The sequence below is a fragment of the Podarcis cretensis genome (assembly GCF_951804945.1).
Source record: "Podarcis cretensis genome assembly, chromosome: 15".
Classification (NCBI taxonomy): Eukaryota; Metazoa; Chordata; class Lepidosauria; order Squamata; family Lacertidae; genus Podarcis; species Podarcis cretensis.
The window spans coordinates 46,125,745-46,145,350 of NC_137185.1; the positions used below are offsets into that span (position 1 = coordinate 46,125,745).

Sequence of the window (19,606 nt, forward strand, 5' to 3'; positions counted from 1 at the left end):
GAGACACTTCCGGGTCACGTGGCCAGCGTGACATCGCTGCTCTGGCGAGCCAGAGCCGCACACGGAAACGCCGTTTACCTTCCCGCTGGTAAGCGGTCCCTATTTATCTACTTGCACCCGGAGGTGCTTTCGAACTGCTAGGTTGGCAGGCGCTGGGACCGAGCAGCGGGAGCGCACCCCGCCGCAGGGATTCGAACCGCCGACCTTTCGATCGGCAAGTCCTAGGCGCTGAGGCTTTAACCCACAGCGCCACCTGCGTCCCCTACACACAGCATTACCAAACCAATAAACAGAATATCCAGTCAATCTTCAGTACCTATAAAAGAACTTCAGGGATAGGACCAGAAGCATTAGCCTCATCCTTAGGATCAGAAGCTGAGGCTCCCACTGATGAGTTGTTGTTTTCAACACAACAAAAGGGATAGCGTTTCACTCCTGCATCTGCTGGAGAACCGCCCCCCCCCTTCCAACTAACTGAAAGTACAACCTGGGAATATACACAGAAGTCCAAATGATTATTCGGAGGCGGAACAGGTACTGCTCGAAGCTGATGGGGTGCGGCTCTTCCCATGCGCCAGCTTCTTGAGAGCGGATCGGTGTCCTGAAGCGACTCTCTGTTGTCCATGCCTTCCCCTTTCTCTGGGGGGGGGAGAAGCCAGGGAGTGAAGGAGGTGAGGACAGGTGACCCCCCTAGGCCCAAAGTCACCCCAGGCCTCAAAACCAAATTTCCCCTTTCTCTCGTCTACAACAGCTTTTCTCTGCTCTTCTCTGCTTTCTCACAAGATGCTGCTGCATAAGCAAAAGGTTATTTTTTATCAGTACAAGAAGCCTTCAAAAAGCTAATGAATAGGCTCTGTCAATGCCAGGAATAAGCAGGTCTGGGAATTGAGTCTTATCTCATCCAGTTGCAACACATCTTGGACACGCTGAACGCAAGGCTTCTCAACCCTCTTGGCTTCTCATCCCTCTTTCCTGGGAAGGGCGCCAAGAGTCCCAAGAGTCCCAGGACAGGAGCTTTCTGTTCATGCTCAGGGAAACTCATGAGGCAGGACTCCTGAGGAGGGGGAGAAGGGGGAGGGAACTGGAGGGGAATATATGCTCTGTGCAAATGGCTGTGAACTTGTGCTTGTTTGTGAAGTTATCACACTAGCTCCTTCTACCAAGCCCAGATGATAGAAATAATGCTCTTTCTCTGAAATTATCCCTTGAGTGCCTGTTTGACTCCCCTTTCCCTCTCCCGGGTGCAATGCTCTTCCCATCCGAGGGCAAAGCCTGAAGAGGCTACAGGAGTTGTGGCGTCCTCAGGCACAGAGGTTTTCCAGGTAGCTAGTCCCAAGGTCCACTTCTGCAGGCAGCGCGCCTCCACCTGCACACAAGACAAGCCGCCAGCAGGAGTCGACTCCTGCAAAGTGGCCCACCAAGGGGAGATCCTTCCAGCAAGGTTTCAGGGCGGACCTTCAGCCAGACCTAGTCTGTCCTGGGATCCACCCATAATGAGAAAACGAAAACAAAACTATTCACACAAAAGGCAGGCCTTACATCCAGGCTTTTACTGACTGTACATTAAAAGACCTTTTCACAAAAGATAATAAAACACAGCACCCAGAATTAGGAAGAGATAACCAGGCTGGAATAGTAGATCATGTCAGATCATTTTCCTCCACAAATTTTACAATATTCTTCCGCAGTATCCACTTCCTCCCCCCTTGGATCTACATGAGCTTGCTATTTCCAGGTCTGTCAAATATTTGGTCATCCTTCTCACTCTGAGTAAAAAGACTTCCTCATTTCAATGTTTACAAATAAAAATACGATACCAAATACTTTGAATCATTCCCAGATTCTGTCAATATCCAGGATAATATTTCCCAATTGCTAAATTTCCAGCAATCAAAACTGGAATATCATATTCCAGTCTTAATAGATTACCTAAAAATGATACTTGTTATCCAGAGATTCTATTTATTTTTTTAAAATAATTTTCCCCCCCCATGGATTCTACTTCTAACAATATATCTTTAACAATTTTTCATATTTCGACCCTCGTCCCCTGGACTTCCCTCGTACTCACATTTTGTTTTATTTCCCTATTGTTCACCTTGCGTATTTGATGTTTCCCCAAAATTTCCTCAATACATATAGTCTTATTTTTTGTTGTAGACAGTTGTGATTGTTCACTGCCAATGAGTCCATTTCTTTATGTTGCCTCTTCATATATGTTGTAAATGGTTCCCATTCTCTTTTAAAGTCTTTGTTGTCCTTTTCATGTAATTTTTCTGTTAGTTTTGCCGGTTCTGCATATTCCATAAGTTTCCCTTGCCATTGTTCTTTCGTTGGTATTTCTTCTGTCTTCCAAGTTTGTGCTAATTAAATTCTTGCTGCTGTTGTTGCATACATAAATAATTTCCAATTTTCTTTTTTTTACATCTTGGTCTAAAATTCCTAGAAGGAATGCTTCTGGTTTCTTAACAAAAGTCTTTTTAAACAGTTTTTTCAATTCATTATATATCATTTCCCAATAATTCCTAATCTTTTTGCATCTTGCAGGATGGCTTTTTTTCTAAAAAGAAAAAAGAAGAACAAGATCTACCCCTCATATGAGGAGGAGGCCCCTGCCCTACTGCCGGCATTGGCAAAGCCTTCAACATCAGCCACAGAGGGCAGGAGGAGAAATCCAAAGATCTACCCCTCATATGAGGACGAGGCCCCTGCCCTACTGCCGGCATTGGCAAAGCCTACCCCATCAGCGGCAGAGGCCAGACCGGCAGAGGCCAGACCCCTAGTCTTGCCAGGGCTGGTGAAGCAAGACCCAAGCCAGCAGCGGCCCTCAAAAAAGAAGAGCCTTGAGGACTCTGGGCCAGCGTTCCCAGGTGAGTAGGCAGAACCAGATCCCTCTTGGGTTCCCCTTGGCCTTAGACTTGGTGTTTACCTCTACGGATGTTGGTGATCTGACACTAACTAAAAGTGAAACAAAAGAAGTGCCATGGTCAGATCACTTCCTGGTGCAACTGGACTTCTCCGCGACCCTTCCCCTCTGCAGGGAGGTGGGACCGATTCGGATGGTCCGCCCCTGCTACTTAATGGATCCAACTGGTTTCCAGAGAGCAGTAGGGGATGTTTTATCCCAAGCTGGTGGCCTCTTGGCTGATTCCCTGGTGGCCCGTTGGAATGCGGAGTTAACCAGGGCTATTGACTGCCTGGCTCCGAAGCGCCCTCTCTGATTGCATGGAGCCTGGACAGCCCCATGGTTTTCTCCAGAGCTGAGGGCGATGAAAACCATCGTTGAGATGGCTAGAGCGCTGGTGGCGGAAAACTCACTCTGAATCAGACTGGACACGGGCTAGAGCTCAAGGTCGAGCCTACCAAGTGGCAATGCAGAAAACAGCAGCGGGAGACTTTTTCAGGTGGTTCACAATCTATCAGAACCACTTGCACCACCAGGGCCTGGTAGGGACCCCAAGATCTCCTGCAGTGCTTTTGCAAAGTTTTTTTGCAGATAAAGTCGCTCAGATTCAGAAGGAGGTAGACTCCACCGTGGGAGCAGGGACAGGGCGGGAGAGTAGCACTGTTTAGTTCTGTCTAGTCCTGTTACATGGGATCAATTCCAATCTGTTACCTCCGAAGATGTGGACAGGCTGCTTGGACAAGTGAAACCAACCACCTGTCTCCTTGATCCTTGCCCATCCTGGCTGATAAAAACGAGCCGGGAAAGGCTGGGCGATGGGCTCTGCGGGGTAGTGAATGCTTCTCTCTGTGAGGCAGCCTTCCCAGACCCACTGAAAGAGGCGGTCATTAAACCGCTTCTTAAAAAAACTTTTTTAGACCCAGCCAATTTGGCCAACTATCGCCCAGTCTCAAATTTACCATTCTTGGGCAAGGTGGTTAAGTGGGTGGTTGCCGAACATCTCCAAGCATGCCTGGAGGATACGGACCATTTGGATCCCTTCCAATTCAGGCCTCACCATGGGACTGAAACTGCCTTGGTCGCACTGGTTGATGATCTCCGGCGGGCTAGGGACAAAGGTGAGAGCTGTTTCCTAGTTCTGCTGGATCTCTCAGCGGCCTTTGACACCATCGACCATAACATCCTTCTGGACCATCTAGAGGGGCTGGGAGCTGGGAGCACTGTTATACGGTGCTTCCGCTCCTTTCTCCTGGGCCGTGCCCAGAAAGTGGTGTTGGGGAATGAGTGTTCAGACCCCTGGGCTCTCACGTGTGGGGTGCCTCAGGGTTCCGTCCTCTCCCCCATGCTTTTTAATATCTATATGAAGCCACTGGGAGAGATCATCAGGGGGTTTGGGCTGGGTGTTCATCAGTATGCAGATGACACCCAGCTTTACCTCGCCTTTAAATCAGAACCAGTGAAGGCGGTGAAGGTCCTGTGTGAGTGCCGGGAGGCGGTTGGAGGATGGATGGTGGCTAACAGATTGAGGTTGAATCCTGACAAGACTGAAGTCCTGTTTTGGGGGGACAGGGGGCTGGTGGGTGTGGGGGATTCCCTGGTCCTGAATGGGGTAACTGTGCCCCTGCGCAGCCTGGGAGTCACTTTGGACTCACAGCAGTCCATGGAGGCACAGGTTACTTCTGTATCCATAGCAGCTGTCTACCAACTCCACCTGGTATGCAGGATGAGACCCTCCCTGCCTGCAGACTGTCTGACCAGAGTGGTGCATGCTCTAGTTATCTCCCGCTTGGACTACTGCAACGCACTCTACGTGGGGCTACGTTTGACGGTGACCCAGAAACTGCAATTAATCCAGAATGCGGCAGCTAGACTGGTGACTGGGAGCAGCCGCCGGGACCAAATAACACTGGTTCTGAGAGATCTGCATTGGCTCCCAGTACGTTTCCGAGCACAATTCAAAGTGTTAAAGCCCTAAACGTCCTCGGTCCAGTATACCTGAAGGAGCCTCTCCACCCCCATCATTCAGCCAGGACACTGAGATCCAGCACCGAGGGCCTTCTGGCGGTTCCCTCATTGCAAGAAGTAAGGTTACAGGGAACCAGACAGAGGGCCTTCTTGGTGGTGGCGCCCACCCTGTGGAATACCCTCCCTTCAGATGTGAAGGAAATAAGTAGCTATCCTATCTTTAAAAGACATCTGAAGGCAGCCCTGTTTAGGGAAGTTTTTAACATTTAACGCTGTATTGTTTTTAATACTTGATTGGGAGCCGCCCAGAGTGGCTGGGGAAACTCAGCCAGATGGGCGGAGTATAAATAATAAATTATTATTATTATGATACAAGGTCAGGGTCTCTCTTGGTTTCCTTGATGTCTGGGTGGAAGTCCCCCCCCCCCATCCCACCCCTCCTTGTTCAGAGGCGTGTAACATGGAGCAGGGACTTCCGGGTGGCTGCCCCTGTTCTGCATTGTTGGGGGTTGGACTAGGTGACCCCGCAGGTCCCTTCAGACGCTACAGTTCTATGATCCCTGTTCAGATATGGCATGCACCCGCTCATTGCAACAGGCGAGAAGCCCCCTGAGAAAGAACTTGCCGTCTTTTCTCATGTATAAGACGAGGTTTTTTACCCCCCAAATCAAGTGTCAAATTGGGGCTCCTCTTCTACAGGGGGAGTGCTGAGGGGGGACGGGCGCTTGATTGTAGCCGCCAGGAAGAGATTCCCAGCTATGATTTCTTTGCTGTGGAAAGGGCTGTTGTCAACTGGCAGACGATAGGTGACTTGGTGGTTGATGCCTGCCTGCAATTGTGCAATTTGATTAATGGCTCCCTCCCCCCCAAAAAAGCTCAACCACTCTGGGCAACCCCTCCCCAAAAAAGCTTAACAAGTCTTGGCAATCTGCCCCCGTTTTCTAAATTTTGAGTGCCCAGAAATAGGGGGCGTCTTATACATGGGGGCGTGTTATACATAGATAAACACGGTACCTTTCCCTCTCATCCGCCTCATTTACTCACCTCTCTCTCTCTCTTTCTTTCTGAAGAACTCTCTGATGAAAACTTAGAGTACTTGTTGGTGGGTAAGAAAATGCTGGGAGGAAGAACCGTCAGAGAAGCTTTGGAGATGATGGATGAAAGGGAGATTTTGGAGACCATCCTCCAACACCTCCAGCCACCTCCCCAGGTGTGTGTGATGCAGGGTGGATTTGATTGAAATCAAATCGATTTAAAGCATATTTTTACATTCTTGCTTGTATAATCTTAATATTTACAACCAGATGAAGGTTTCATTTTGGGAATAATAAATTTCCAGAGTAGTTTTTACTACTGATTTGGTTATACTGTTAGGAATGCATAGACAGATAATTATGAAATTATTGTGGGGTATAATAAGTTAACTGTGTACAGACGCTTCAGATTACATACGGTTCAGGTTACAGACTCCACTAACCCAGAAATAGTACCTCGGGTTAAGAACTGCCATCGGCTCAGGGGCGAGAGGGGAAAAGCCGGATGGATTACAGAGAGCCCCCAAGGATCGTGGGAAGCAGCACTTCCTCAGTGGAGGAAGGAGAGGAGATGCAGGGGTCGGAGGAGGCAAGGCGGTGCCAGGACACCTTGCCTGAGCAAAGCGGGGAGGAGGGGGGTCCCCCATTACCCAAGCCTTACTTGCGCAGTAGGTTTCCGCGCAGAGAGGGGAGGCGCAGACTGGGCCCCAAGAAATTACTCTGCTGGGGAAGGTTGAAGGGCCGCCCACTCTCAGATTCTGCCCGTGAATGAGCAAGACATGGAATAGAGGTGCTCTGCATTCTAAAGGTTTTGATCACTAAGAAGAAAGCTGGAAAACAGACTCTTGAGCCATATTTCCTGATTGCTCTCAAGCAACCAACCGGTACCTCTAACACTGGTGCTTCATGTTAAGAACAGTTTCAGGTTAAGAACGGACCTCTGGAAAGAATTACGTTCTTAACCTGAGCTACCACTGTATATTTGGACAACTTTTCTGCTGTACCTTATTGGAAGAAAAACAACCATTTTCTTAATTAGAATTTAAACAATTTATTTAACTAAAACAATAACATTATAGCATATATATCCATGTTTGTTAACTGATGTGGTTAACTTTTTTTTTTTAAATTCTTAGAATGAATTTTAGCATATATGAAAAACTTAAAATAAATCCTTACTTCCCAGTGAATAGCCGTTGGACTATAATGCAACTTAAAAAGAAATATATATTTCGGAAGATTTTTCCTCCAAAAGCATTTTATTTTAGAAATCCAAATTAATTTTTTAAAAAATGTGATTTAAATCAAAGAAATCCATTTTTAAAAAAGGGGGTCATTGATTTTTAGCCACCCTGGTCTGATGTTGCGCAGCGTGAACCAGGATTCCCCAACCTGGTGCCCTCTAAATGTTCTGGACCATATGCTGCCTGGGGCTGGTGGGAGCATGTAGAAGGAGAACTGCCATGAACTATCACAGGCAAAGGCAAACCCAGCCCTCCAGCTGTTTTGGGACTACAGCTCCCATCATCCCTAGCAAACAGGACCAGCGGGTCAGGGGTGATGGGCATTGGAGTCCCCAAACAGCTGGAGGGCCGTGTTTGCCTCGGCCTGAACTATTGGGAGCCCAGCTTGGAGGAAGGTCCTATTTGCAGATGCAAGAGACGACTTTCTCCTGGTGGGGCTTGAAAAGAGGACCAGGCAAATTTGGGGAAGCAGAGAAGGCGACCAGTGCAGGATCTGTAGACCGGAAGAAGAACCAATCCATGAACTTGATTTGGTGGGGTGACTTGGACCCCAGGAAATGTTGCGTGTTTTTTTTCTTTAACTTTTGCAACTGATCGTTCCCGATATCTGGGAACGTTTGAGAATCCGATATTGTGCAGTAAAAGTTTTTGTGACTGTATTGTGCCTGATATGGCCAATATTTCCTCTTCGCTCTCAAGAGCAGTTAATTTGCCAGGCCTGGGCATTTGGCAGAGCAGGCAAGCAAATACTTTCTGCAACAGAAAATTTAATAAATAATCATACTGGGAGTGGTATTGTCTGTTTGTTATTATGGTATGTATTTTTGAGTTTTTATATTGTAAACCGCCCAGTGATCTTCGGATGAAGGGCAGTACAGAAATTTAATAAATAATAGTAATAGCCACAATGCCTAGATTCTGTTTGTTCATGGCAAGAAACAAAGTGCTTTAAATGAATGGTGTGTCTCCCAGTCCAGAGGATTTATTGAATCTTCTTTGGAGTGTTACTTTAAAAAAGAAGAAGAATTGATTGCAATAGATTTTACTCCAAATGATTTTTGCAAGAAGTCTATTTCTAGGCATGTGGGTTCTTTTTAGAGAAGACAAGTGGCAGATAGATGGCAACTGTTCTCTAGACAAGAAACATGACACTTTTCTTCATTTTATTCCCAGCAGAAGACATCCAAGCCTGGACACAACAAGGTAAGTCCTTGTCATAAATTCCTCGCGGCACTTTTAGTGGAATGCTCAGAGTCCCAGGTTCTTTAGTGCAGTATTTATTATTGTGAGCTCAATATATATACAGATATCTACAGAAGCAGTTCATCTAATCAGACAGAGTACCTGCACCTTGAGGCAAAAGAAGACTCCACACTCATCTACGCCACTCCACCACTATTGGACAGGCTTCAAATCAAATCAAAATGTTTATTCGGCTTTACGCCCATCATGAAACACAACACAACAAAACAAATCAAATAAAACAGCGGACTCGTACAAGCCACATGTAGTATAGCACAGTTTACAACTCACAAGGACAAATATCAGCCATTCATAAGAAAAGTTTAAGATTAAGATTAAAATTTTAAAAAAAATTGCACTACACTAAAATCAGTATCTGATGTCGTTATAGAAAATTCTTATAACTATCAATAATCAGCTAACATTCCATTCCGTCTCTTGTACGAGAGGACGGCTGTTAGGAATTTAGCAACCTGTAGGGTAATATAAGGATCCACATCTTGAAGAAACCAGGCAAGCTGTAGGTCTACTGGTTTGTCAGCCATTGGCTGGATTATGGAGTTTAGTATGCTAGCACGGGCTGAACTGTACAAAGGGCAGATAAACATAACATGATATAGAGATTCAGATGTTTTCATTTCACAAGCACACGTTGAAGGGACTTGGCCCTTAGTGAATCTATGTCTCAGCACATTTGTTGGAAAGACATTAAACCTAGTTCTAATGAAGGCATATCGGTGAGACGTGGCCATAAGCGATGTTAAGTAGGACGGAGTGCGGTAGATAGGGGTTATGCCGAAATTTAACGGCAAACAGGCTCCACCACCAGCTACAAAATTTTGGTATAGCTCTGCATCATCCAGCCTTTGATTTATACACCTTTTTGCCACATTTAGATCCAGTTTGAGCAATTCAGTGGGTGAGATCTCATAGTACTGCAATTTGGCAAGGATTTTTCCTGACCACAAATTTGTGAAGTCATCTCGCCACATGCATTGAATGAGATAGTGGTTCGGGAGTTTATGCCATAGGGGTATCCAATAGATCAAAACTCTCCTCCATATAACTAACTCCACTGACGGGATCTTCATTTCTAAACGAATAGCCGCGTTACTTACGCATGTTGGTAATTTTAAAAGTCGGCGTAAGAATTGGCTTTGAAGTGACTCTAATGGTGAGAGGTTTGCAAAGGCAGCCCATAAAGGTGCAGCATAGGCCATTGTGGCCATCACTTTGATGCTATACACTTTTAGGGCCGCAGGGATGAATAAGGCCCCCTCAGAGTAGAAAAAATGAAGGAGGGAGTGTGATAGGGCTTTTGTCTTGTTTTGAAGATATTCAACATGCGCTTTCCACCCTAAATTATATTGAAAATAAATTCCTAAATATTCCCTTTTAAACCGGTGACAGCCAATCACATTACTGCTGCGTCATTCTGACCCAGCACTTCCACAGAGAGTATTGGATCTGTAGCCTTATTGGAGTTCACTGATTGGGTCTGCATTGCTCCGGGACAGGAGGAAGGAAGCCAAATGACACCAAGGTTGATTCAAAGAAGAAAGAGTTTATTCTGCTCTCTGGATAGCAGAAGGTACTTGCGTGATCAAGTCCACAGCAAGTCCAAAGGAATTTTAGGTGGTTCACCGGGGAGTCTCCCGGTGTCTTCCGACACCGGTACGTTCTCCTGGTCAGTATTATCAGCAAGCCAGATGTCTCTCTCTCTTTTTTTAAATGATATTTATTAAAATTTCCAATAAAAACATACAAATACAAACAACAACAATAAAAACAAAACAAACAAAAAACAACAAGTATAATTTCAAACCTTGTTTTCTCAACCTATTTTCCCCGACTTCCTCATACCTCCCCGTTTTGTATTCTAATTTCATAATCCAATTAGCAAATCCATTCCCTTATTTCCCAAAAGTTTTTTAATTCCATTCCTTTTCTTGATCAAGATCTCTGAAAACCACATTATTTTTAAACCCCTGTCAAACTAGCATTCATTAATCTTATAGTATTTATTAAGGTAGTCTTTAAATTTCTTCCAATCTTCTTCCACTGTCTCCTTCTCCTGGTCTCGGATTCTGCCCGTCATCTCTGCCAGTCCCATATAGTCTGTCATTTTCATCTGCCATTCTTCCAAAGTGGGTAAATCTGGTGTCTTCCAATACTTTGCAATAAGGATTCTTGCTGCTGTTGTGGCATACAGAAACAAAGTTCTATCCTTCTTTAACACCACATGGCTAACCATACCCAGGATAAAGGCCTCTGGTTTTTTCAAGAAGGTATATTTAAATACCTTTTTCATTTCATTATATATCATTTCCCAGAAAGCCTTAATCCTTGGGCATGTCCACCAGAGGTGAAAGAATGAATCTTCATTTTCTTTACACTTCCAACATTTATTATCTGATAAGTGGTAAATTTTTGCAAGCTTGACTGGGGTCACGTACCACGTATAAATCATTTTCATAATATTTTCTCTCAAGGCGTTACACGCCGTGAATTTCAAACCGGTGGTCCACAACTTTTCCCAGTCAGCAAACATAATATTGTGTCCAATATCTTGCGCCCACTTAATCATAGCTGATTTAACCGTTTCATCCTGCGTGTTCCATTTCAACAGCAAGTTATACATTTTTGACAAATTCTTAGTATTAGATTCTAACAGTTCTGTTTCCAATTTTGACTTTTCCACCTGGAAACCAATTTTCCTATCCAGCTTATACACCTCCATTATTTGATAATAGTGAAGCCAATCTCGCACTTTGTCTTTTAGATTCTCAAAACTCTGCAATTTCCACTTATTGCCCTCCTGTTCTAGAATTTCACAATATTTTGACCATTTAGACTCCATATTAAGTTTTTTCAATGCCTTTGCCTCCATTGGTGACAACCACCTTGGAGTTTTATTCTCCAACAAATCTTTATATTTAATCCAAACATTATACAATGCTGTCAGAGCTGCCTCCAGGTCCCAGCTCACAGAGGACCAACGCTAGGCTGTAGTTATGTACAAAAGTCTTTATTGAGGTTCAGTTTTCATTTTAAAGCCGCAGCGCGCAGCTCTACGTCTCGACCTTAGACCGGCGAAGTCCCGTCTGAGTCTCCGCCCCTTCCACACCAGTTTAACACTCTCGCTTTGCTCCACCTCTTCCTAAGTTCCTTTCTCCTCTGGGGCCTCCTGCCCACTAGGGTTTCATCCTTTCTGGACTCCTCTGACGCTGGCCCTGATGATTCTTCCCCCTCCTTCCGGCGGGCTTTAGGACCTGGTTCCCTATCCGGGCTACCTTCTGTGCCGCTCGCCTGTACATTTGAACTTGGCGCGTGCGCCCAGCCTGCAGCTTTCCTCTTGACCGTTCCCTCGCTCTCCGATGGAGGCGTGGCCAACCCTGACTCATCTTCTCTCGCTGGTGGTGCATATGTGGGCTCTGATACCTGGGACTCCTCCCCCCCACTACGCTCTGGTGGGGAAGCTGGTCCTGATTTCCAACTGCTGCTCTGGGAGTCCCCGCTGGCCCCTTGCTTCTGGGGTGTCCCCCTTGGCTCGCCCCTTGCCCTGCCCATCGGTGCCCCCTTCTGTGAATCTTCCGATTCGCTGGAGAGGCTCATGGAATCTATCGGGCTGCTGTCATCTTCTCCTACGCTGCCCTCGGATTGCTCCCCCTTGCTCTCCATCTCCTCTCCTCCCTGCGCTCCCGCTGAGTCCCTGACATCCATCCCCCCCTCGAAGCCCCCCCTTCCCCCCTCCCCCTCTTCTGGCGTGGGTTCCGGGTGCTCCAATGCTGTGGGGGTGCATGCCGGATACAGTTTTTCCCCCCTGGCATGCTGCCAGTCCGTGACGGGTACATCGACGTCGCTCTCCTCCGCTTCCATCTCGTTGCCGGTGTGCTCGAACCAGGGTCCTCCCCCAACCCGTCCATGCCCCCTTGTTCCCCCATTTCCTCTGGGGAGTCTGCGTGCAAGGGCCCTCTGAGCAGTCTCCTGCGCCACTCCTCCTCGGGTTGAGTGTCCCACCAATAAGAGCGTTCCGCACCCAAGTCTGAGATCGACCCCTCCGGCGAGGTAGTCTCTGGAGCCGTCTCCTCAGCCGAGGAGAACCCCTGAAACGTACTGGCTGAGAGTGTGGGGGTGAAAAGATATTCGTCAAAATAATCCTCCGGCATGGGCCTGTGTGGGAAGAGTGCGTGAAACTCGTCTTTGAGGTAGTGCTCCTCCACCGCATAGTACGGCACCCAGCTGTTGGCACTGGCCGGGGCACCTTCCCTTGCGATGAGATATTCGACCCCCTCTTCCCCTCATCTTGAGTCCAAAATCTCCATTACCTCATTGAGTGGCTCCGCCCTCGGCGACCCCCCTGTCATGGGTGCGTCTCTAAGCGGACTGGGAGCTGTCCCTGGCTCCTGAAACCTGTGAGGTGCCTTGTAGGGCGTTAGCACCGATCTATGAAAGACCGGGTGCATTCTGGAACCCTCCGGTAGTGTCAAATGGAAGGCCACTGGGTTGATCTGTGCCTCGACTAGGTAAGGGCCTAGCTGCTTGTGTCCTAGCTTCTTCTTAGCTAAGGATCTGGCCGGCACTGCCTGGGCCGCTAACCAGACCCAGTCCCCTACCCGTATGTCCTCCCCCACTCTTCTGTGTTTGTCTGCTTGCATCTTGTATACGTGTTTTGCTAGGTCTAACTGCCTACGGAGCTGTTCATGGACCTCCTGTAACTCCTCTGCCAATGCCTCTGCTCCCTGCGGCTCCCCCTCCCCCTCTTTCTCTAAGCCCGGGAAGGTCCTGGGATGTCGCCCGTTGTTGGCGAAAAACGGTGTCACCCCCGTGGACACGTGTTGTGTGTTGTTGTAGGCAAACTCGGCCAGGGGCAGGTAGTCCACCCAGGTCGAGGGCTGCTGGTTGGCGTAGCATCTCAGGTACTGCTGCATGACGGCGTTGACCCTCTCTGCTTGTCCGTTGGTCTGCGGGTGTCTTGCCGACGCTAGGTTGACCTTGACGTTCAGGATCCCCATCAGCTTCTGCCAGAAACTCGAGATGAACTGATGTGTACTGGCTTGGCCCTTTGGCATGTGTCGCACCTCGTGACGTAATCCGCGACTTCTCCCCGCATCTTGGGCCACCAAAAGTCTCTGGCTACTAATTCCACCGTCTTTTCCTTGCCGAAATGTCCGGCGCTGGGTGCGTCGTGTAGCTGTTGCAGTACTCTCGCGCGGAGTTCATCTCCCGGTACGTAGATGGCCCCTTTGCGGAGGAGCAGTCCGTCGCGTATCTGGAACTCGTCGTCCTTCGCTGTGCCACTGCGCACCTCCTCCATCTTAGATCGTGCGAAAGAATCCGTTCGAAGCTCGCGCCGTATTGCTTCCAGGTCCACGGTGGCCGAAGCGCATGCCCACGCCTTAGGTGCGAAAATGTGTTTGGCCGCTACCGGTGCTGCTTCCTCCAGATACTGCGGCTTCCTGGATAGCGCATCAGCCATGATGTTGTTGTCTCCGGGGATATATTCTATCCTGAAGTCGAAATCCGCAAAGAACTCCGCCCAGCGGATGTGTCTCTGGTTCAGGAACCGCGCCGTGCGCCAGTATTCCAGGTTCTTATGGTCCGTGCGAACTTGCACCGTGTGTTTGGCTCCGATGAGGAAGTGCCGCCACGCCTTGAAGGCTGCATGAATGGCCAGCAACTCTCTGTCCCAGATGGTGTAGTTCTGCTCCGACTTCTACTCCGAGTTTCCTGGAGTAGAAAGCGCACGGCCTCCAATCCCCTTGCGGGTCTTGCTGCAACAGGACTGCCCCCACGGCCCTGTCGGAGGCATCCGTCTCAACCCTCATGGGTCTGCTGGGGTTCACATGTAGCAGTTGTTCTTCGGAAGCGAAGAGACGCTTGAGTTTCTGAAAGGACTGCTCCGCCTGCTCCGTCCAGATGAACTTCTTCTTCTTGGAGCTGAGGGTGTCCGTGATGGCTGCCGTCTGCATAGCGAAACCCTTGATAAACTTGCGATAAAAGTTGGCAAAGGCGACAAACTTCTGGACCTCCTTCCGATTGCGTGGGCTTTTCCAGTCCAGTACCGATCGTACCTTGGCGCTGTCCATGGCGATTCCCTTGTCGGACAGCTTGTAGCCCAGGAAATCCACCTCCGTCATGACGAACTGGCACTTCTCCAGTTTGGCGTAAAGCCTGTGCTCCTGTAGTCTTTGCAGGACTTCCTTGACATCTCTCTCGTGAGCCTCCTGCGATTCCGAGAAGATCAGAATGTCGTCCAGGAAGCAGACGCACTTATTGTAGAGGAGCCCCGCTAACACGTGATGCATGAAGGCTTGGAAGCAGTGGGAGCCATTTTGTAAACCGAACGGCATAACCCTATATTCATAGGTGCCCAAGGGCGTAAACATGGCCGTCTTCCACTCGTCGCCCTCCCGCATGCGTATAAGATTGTACGCCCCGCGTATATCCAACTTGGTGAAGATGCGTCCCTTCCTCACCGTCGCGAGCAAGTCGTCGATCTTGGGCATCGGGAAAGCCGTGGGCTTGGTTTTCGAGTTTAAGATTCTGAAATCAACTACCAACCTCTTTTGGGGCGTGTCTTTTTTATTCACGAAGAACACAGGACTGCCCCCCACTGCTTTGGATTCCCGGATGAATCCCCACTTCAAGTTGTGATCTATGAACTCCCTGAGTTCTTGCAGTTCGTCTTCAGACATGGAATACAGTTTTCCCGTCGGCAGCGTCGCCCCCGGCAGGAGGTCAATCTTGCAGTCGTAGGGTCTGTGTGGAGGCAGCTTGTCCGCTTCCTTCTCACAGAAGACCTCCAAAAACGCCTTGTACTTGTCGGGTACTGCTTGCAGCATGCCCAGTTGTAGCTGTGGATCATCCTCTTGCCCCTCGTCCTCCTGGTTAGTCATGATGCAATGTTCTGCGCAGTAGGAGGAGCAGAAGGTCAATTTACGCTGGTACCATGCCAATGCCGGGCTGTGCCTGTCCAACCAGCTCATGCCCAATACTATGGGCGTGTCTGACAGGTGGGTGACATTGAAGCTGATGACTTCGCGGTGATTTCCAATTCGCATCACCATTGGCGTCGTTTGCTGTACCACCTGTCCCCCCAGCAATTCTCTTCCATCGACTGTCACTACTTTCAGGGGCATCGTGGCAGGCAGGAGCGCTATGCTATGTTGCTTGATGAAATCCACTCCTATAAAGTCTGCATTGCTACCAGAGTCAATGGTAATAGGGACTTCCATGGTGAGCCCATTGGGAAGCTGGAGTGTTGCGGTGAGCTGCACCACTGGTTTGGGCGGGAGGGGTCTGTGGGCTGTAAGATTCCTGGGGACTGCTTCACTGACTCGTCTGGCTGGGCCCCAGTGGCTCTGCTTCCAGCCAGACTTCGTCGTTTCCCTGCTGTGGTTCTCTCTGCTGAACTGCTTCTGTTACTGTTGCTGAGGCTGCAGTGTGCTTGTGGAGCCTCTGGGGGCACTCTTTTGCCATATGCTGAGCACTGTCGCAGATGTAACACTTCCTGTTCCCTCTAGGAGGCTTCACTTTGGCTGCTCCCGTGTTAGGGCTCTGGTTGCTGACTGAGCTTTGGCACCACCTATCTCCATTGGCTCCTCTCCCCCTCCCAGTGGAGGCGTGGATTGAGCGCGCGCTGAGTCTCTGGGGAAGAAAGGAGGTGCCCTTTCTGGCGTGCGTCCCCAACGCCCTTCATCTTTGCTCCAGGGATGTTCTTCCAGACGCACACCAATCATTAGCGCTCTCTGGACCACTTCTTGAGTGCTCTGGGGTCTCTCCCCCCTTGCAATTTCGTCTTCACAGCCCCGTTTAGCCCCTCCCAGAACAGGTCCCTGACGGCCGCTGAATCTCTTTCCCATCCCAGCGCGTTGACCAATGCAAAAAAGCGGGAGTGATATTGCCTCACAGTGGTTCTGCCTTGTTTCAATCCATGTATCTCTCTTCTAGCGACATCTACATCTGTCGCAGATAAAAAACAAGCATCCATTGCCTTAATGAAGGCATTCACATTTTGGAGGGCTGGATCATTATCTCTCCACAGATTGCGCAACCACGCTTTAGCTTCTCCATGGAGATGCGTTAGTATGAAGCCTACTTTCTCCTGCTCATCTCTAAAGTCCTTCTCCAGTAACTTTAGCGCAAAAACCACGTCTGCTCTGAAGTTAGGATAGTGCTGCAGACTCCCATCGAAATGAGACACAAGGCTGCCTCCTCTCTTTCCCAGCCCAATCCCCTCTGGTCTGGCTCCCGGTAGCCCCTGTTTAGTCAACATTTCCAACCTGGCTTGCAGATCCTTGCAGACAGCAGCTGCTTCCATTTCTCTCCTCCTGGACGCTAGTATTTCTGCGTTGAGTTGTGTCACTGCGTTTTGCAGAGCTGCCATTTGCTCTTTGGTAGTCATCTTGTGCTGCTTTCGTGAGCTCGCGAAGTACCAATCTTCGCCCCTCGCTGCGTCCACTCACGTTGCGAGGTTTTTAGGAGACGGTACTTACTGTCAGAGCTGCCTCTAGGTCCCAGCTCACAGAGGACCAACGCCAGGCTGTCGTTATGTACAAAAGTCTTTATTGAGGTTTAGTTTCCATTTCAAAGCCGCAGCGCGCAGCTCTACGTCTTAAAGCCTAGACCGGCGAAGTACCGTCTGAGTCTCCTCCCCTATGACACCAGTTTAAGATCCTAGCCTGGCTCCACCTTTTCCGCTGCTCTCTCCTCCTCTGGGTCCTCCTGCCCGCTGGGGCATTGCCCTTTCTGGACTCTTCCGACGCTGAGTCGCTTAGCTCCTCCCCCTCCCTCCAGCGGGCTTTAGGACCCGATTCCCAATCCTCATTCTCTGCTGTCCCGCGCTCCTGTACATTTGAACTTGCCTCTCGCGCCAACCCAGTGACCTTCCTCCTGACCGTTACACTACTTCTGTCACTGCTTCCCTCTTCCGGGATACTGGCCGGATCTGACCTCCCCTCCGTTGTCTGACTCTCCGATGGAGGTGTGGTCAGCCCTGCCTTATCTTCTCTCCCTGGTGGGGAATGCACTGGCCCTGATCCTTGGGACTCTTCCCCCCCCCACTCTGCTCTGGTGGGGAAGCTGGTCCTGATTTACAACTACTGCTCTGGGAGTCCCTGCTGCCCCCTTGCTCCTGGGACGTTCCCCTTGGGAACCCCCTACCCCTGGCCACTGGCGCCCCCTTCTGTGAATCTTCCGATTCGCTGGAGAGGCTCATGGAATCCCTCGGTCCACTGTCCTCTTCTCCTACGCTCCCCTCGGATTCTTCCCCTTCACTCGCCATCTCCTCTCTTCCCCGTGCCTCTGCTCCTGAACCCCTGACAGCATCCCACGCCTCACTTGCTGTCACCTTATCAGCTACGTTGACTAGCTGGCTGTCGTCCATTCCAAGGATGATCATAGCCAAAGCTTTCTCATCCTTTTCATCCTCCTCAGGGGGCTGCAGTGGATCTTCCACCACTTTCCACAGGCCCTCACACTTGAGGAAGTGTTGCATGCGGACTGACCAGATGCTGTAGTTCATGGCCGTCAGCTTCTCCAGCAGCACGCCAGCTCTGGACTGCTCCATTGCTGCAGCTCCCCTCCAGCACCCATGGCTAGATAACAGCCACCTGTACTCATGCGCAGCAGAAGTGTGCTGGGCCCATAACCCTGTCACGAATTCCTCACGGCACTTTTAGCAGAAAGCTCAGAGTCCTAGGTTCTTTAGTGCAGTATTTATTATTGTGAGCTAAATATATATACAAATATCTACAAAAGCAGTTCATCTAATCAGACAGAGTACCTGCACCTTGAGGCAAAAGAAGACTCCACACTCATCTACACCACTCCACCACTATTGGACAGGCTTCCCTTTTAAACCGGTGACAGCCAATCACATTACTGTGGAGGGAGGCTGGGGACACCTGTAAGAGGCTGCAGGTGCAGGTATTAGTCCTCTAAAAAAGCGGGAAGAGCCTAGGGTCAGCGTATCTAGGACAAAAGTGTGTCATGAGAATGAAAGACGAGGCTGCTGGGTTAGACCAGCATCCTTATCTCACAGTGGCCAACCAGATGCCCATGGGAAACTGGAAAGCAGAATTCGAACACAGAGCCCTCTCCCCTTCCTGTGGTTTCCAGCAACTGGTATTCAGAAGCATTCCTGCCTCCAACAGTGGAGGCAGAGCAATTAGGACATGCTGAACTTGTCAACTTTCAAATTCCCCAAATGAGGAGTACTAAAGAGTTGTAATAGGGACGTGGGTGGTGCTGTGGGTTAAACCACTGTGCCGCTTGGGCTTGCCGATCGGAAGGTCGGCGGTTCGAATCCCTGCGATGGGGTGAGCTCCCGTTGTACGGCCCCAGCTCCTGCCCACCTAGCAGTTCAAAAGCACATAGTGCAAGTAAATAATAATAATAATAATAATAATAATAATAATAATAATAATTTATTTATATCCCACCCTCCCCAGCTGAAGCCAGTACTGCTTCGGCTGGAAGGTAAATGGCATTTCCGTGTGCTGCTCTGGTTTCGCCAGAAGCGGCTTAGACATGCTGGCCACATGACCTGGAAAAACTGTCTGTGGCTGCGGACAAATGCCGGCTCCCTCGGCCTTAAAGCGAGATGAGCTTTAAGCCCAGAGTCGTTTGCGACTGGACTTAATTGTCAGGGGTCCCTTTACCTTTACCTTTAAAGAGTTGTAACGTGACTTGGGAATTCAGAAGATGTGTAAAATTGCATACAAATCATTAAAACAATTGCCTAGTACTTGCAATCTATTATTATTATTTAGTATTACCCGACATTTTCAGACGGTAAAATTGAAATTCTTTGGTTTTCCAAAAGCAGTTGATGTAGCTGGTGGGGTCTCCTCCCTGTGACTCACCCAAACCTTCCCCAACCCTTAGAACGCCCTCTATAGATACTATGGACTCAAGCTGCGGGATTCCAGGAGCACAGAGACAGTCCACCAGTACCTGCACTTACTCCTGAGGTTGCCTCTCGAAGAGGAAGCAGACAGAGAGGTGAGTGAATGTGTGGGATGTCAGGGGGGAGGAGAGCCAGTGGGACTGGGACTGCGCTCACACGGAGACTGTCCTGGAAGAGCCTCCTCCTTCTGAACCCTCCTGATTCAAGCGCCTCCCCAGGCTGCTCCCCAGTGTCCCACCACCACAATCCAGGGTCCCCCACTCTTACTCATCCAGCCAGTCCCTGACATTACCCCACCAGCCCT

At 49.2% G+C, this 19,606-nt stretch overlaps 2 protein-coding genes across 2 annotated transcripts in view; both read left to right on the forward strand.

The window, feature by feature from the left end:
• The window catches only part of LOC307204602 (maestro heat-like repeat-containing protein family member 7), a 371,363-nt gene that overhangs the window by 308,802 nt on the left and 42,955 nt on the right, over window positions 1–19,606 (forward strand). The window lies entirely within an intron of this gene.
• Window positions 512–19,495, forward strand: LOC307204585 (uncharacterized protein; the record flags this gene model as incomplete). Its single annotated transcript, XM_079956188.1, has 5 exons — window positions 512–534; window positions 2,569–2,870; window positions 5,941–6,080; window positions 8,322–8,351; window positions 19,281–19,495. 5 exons carry the CDS (start codon window positions 512–514, stop codon window positions 19,491–19,493), a joined length of 708 nt encoding a protein of 235 aa, XP_079812314.1. The 3' UTR covers window positions 19,494–19,495.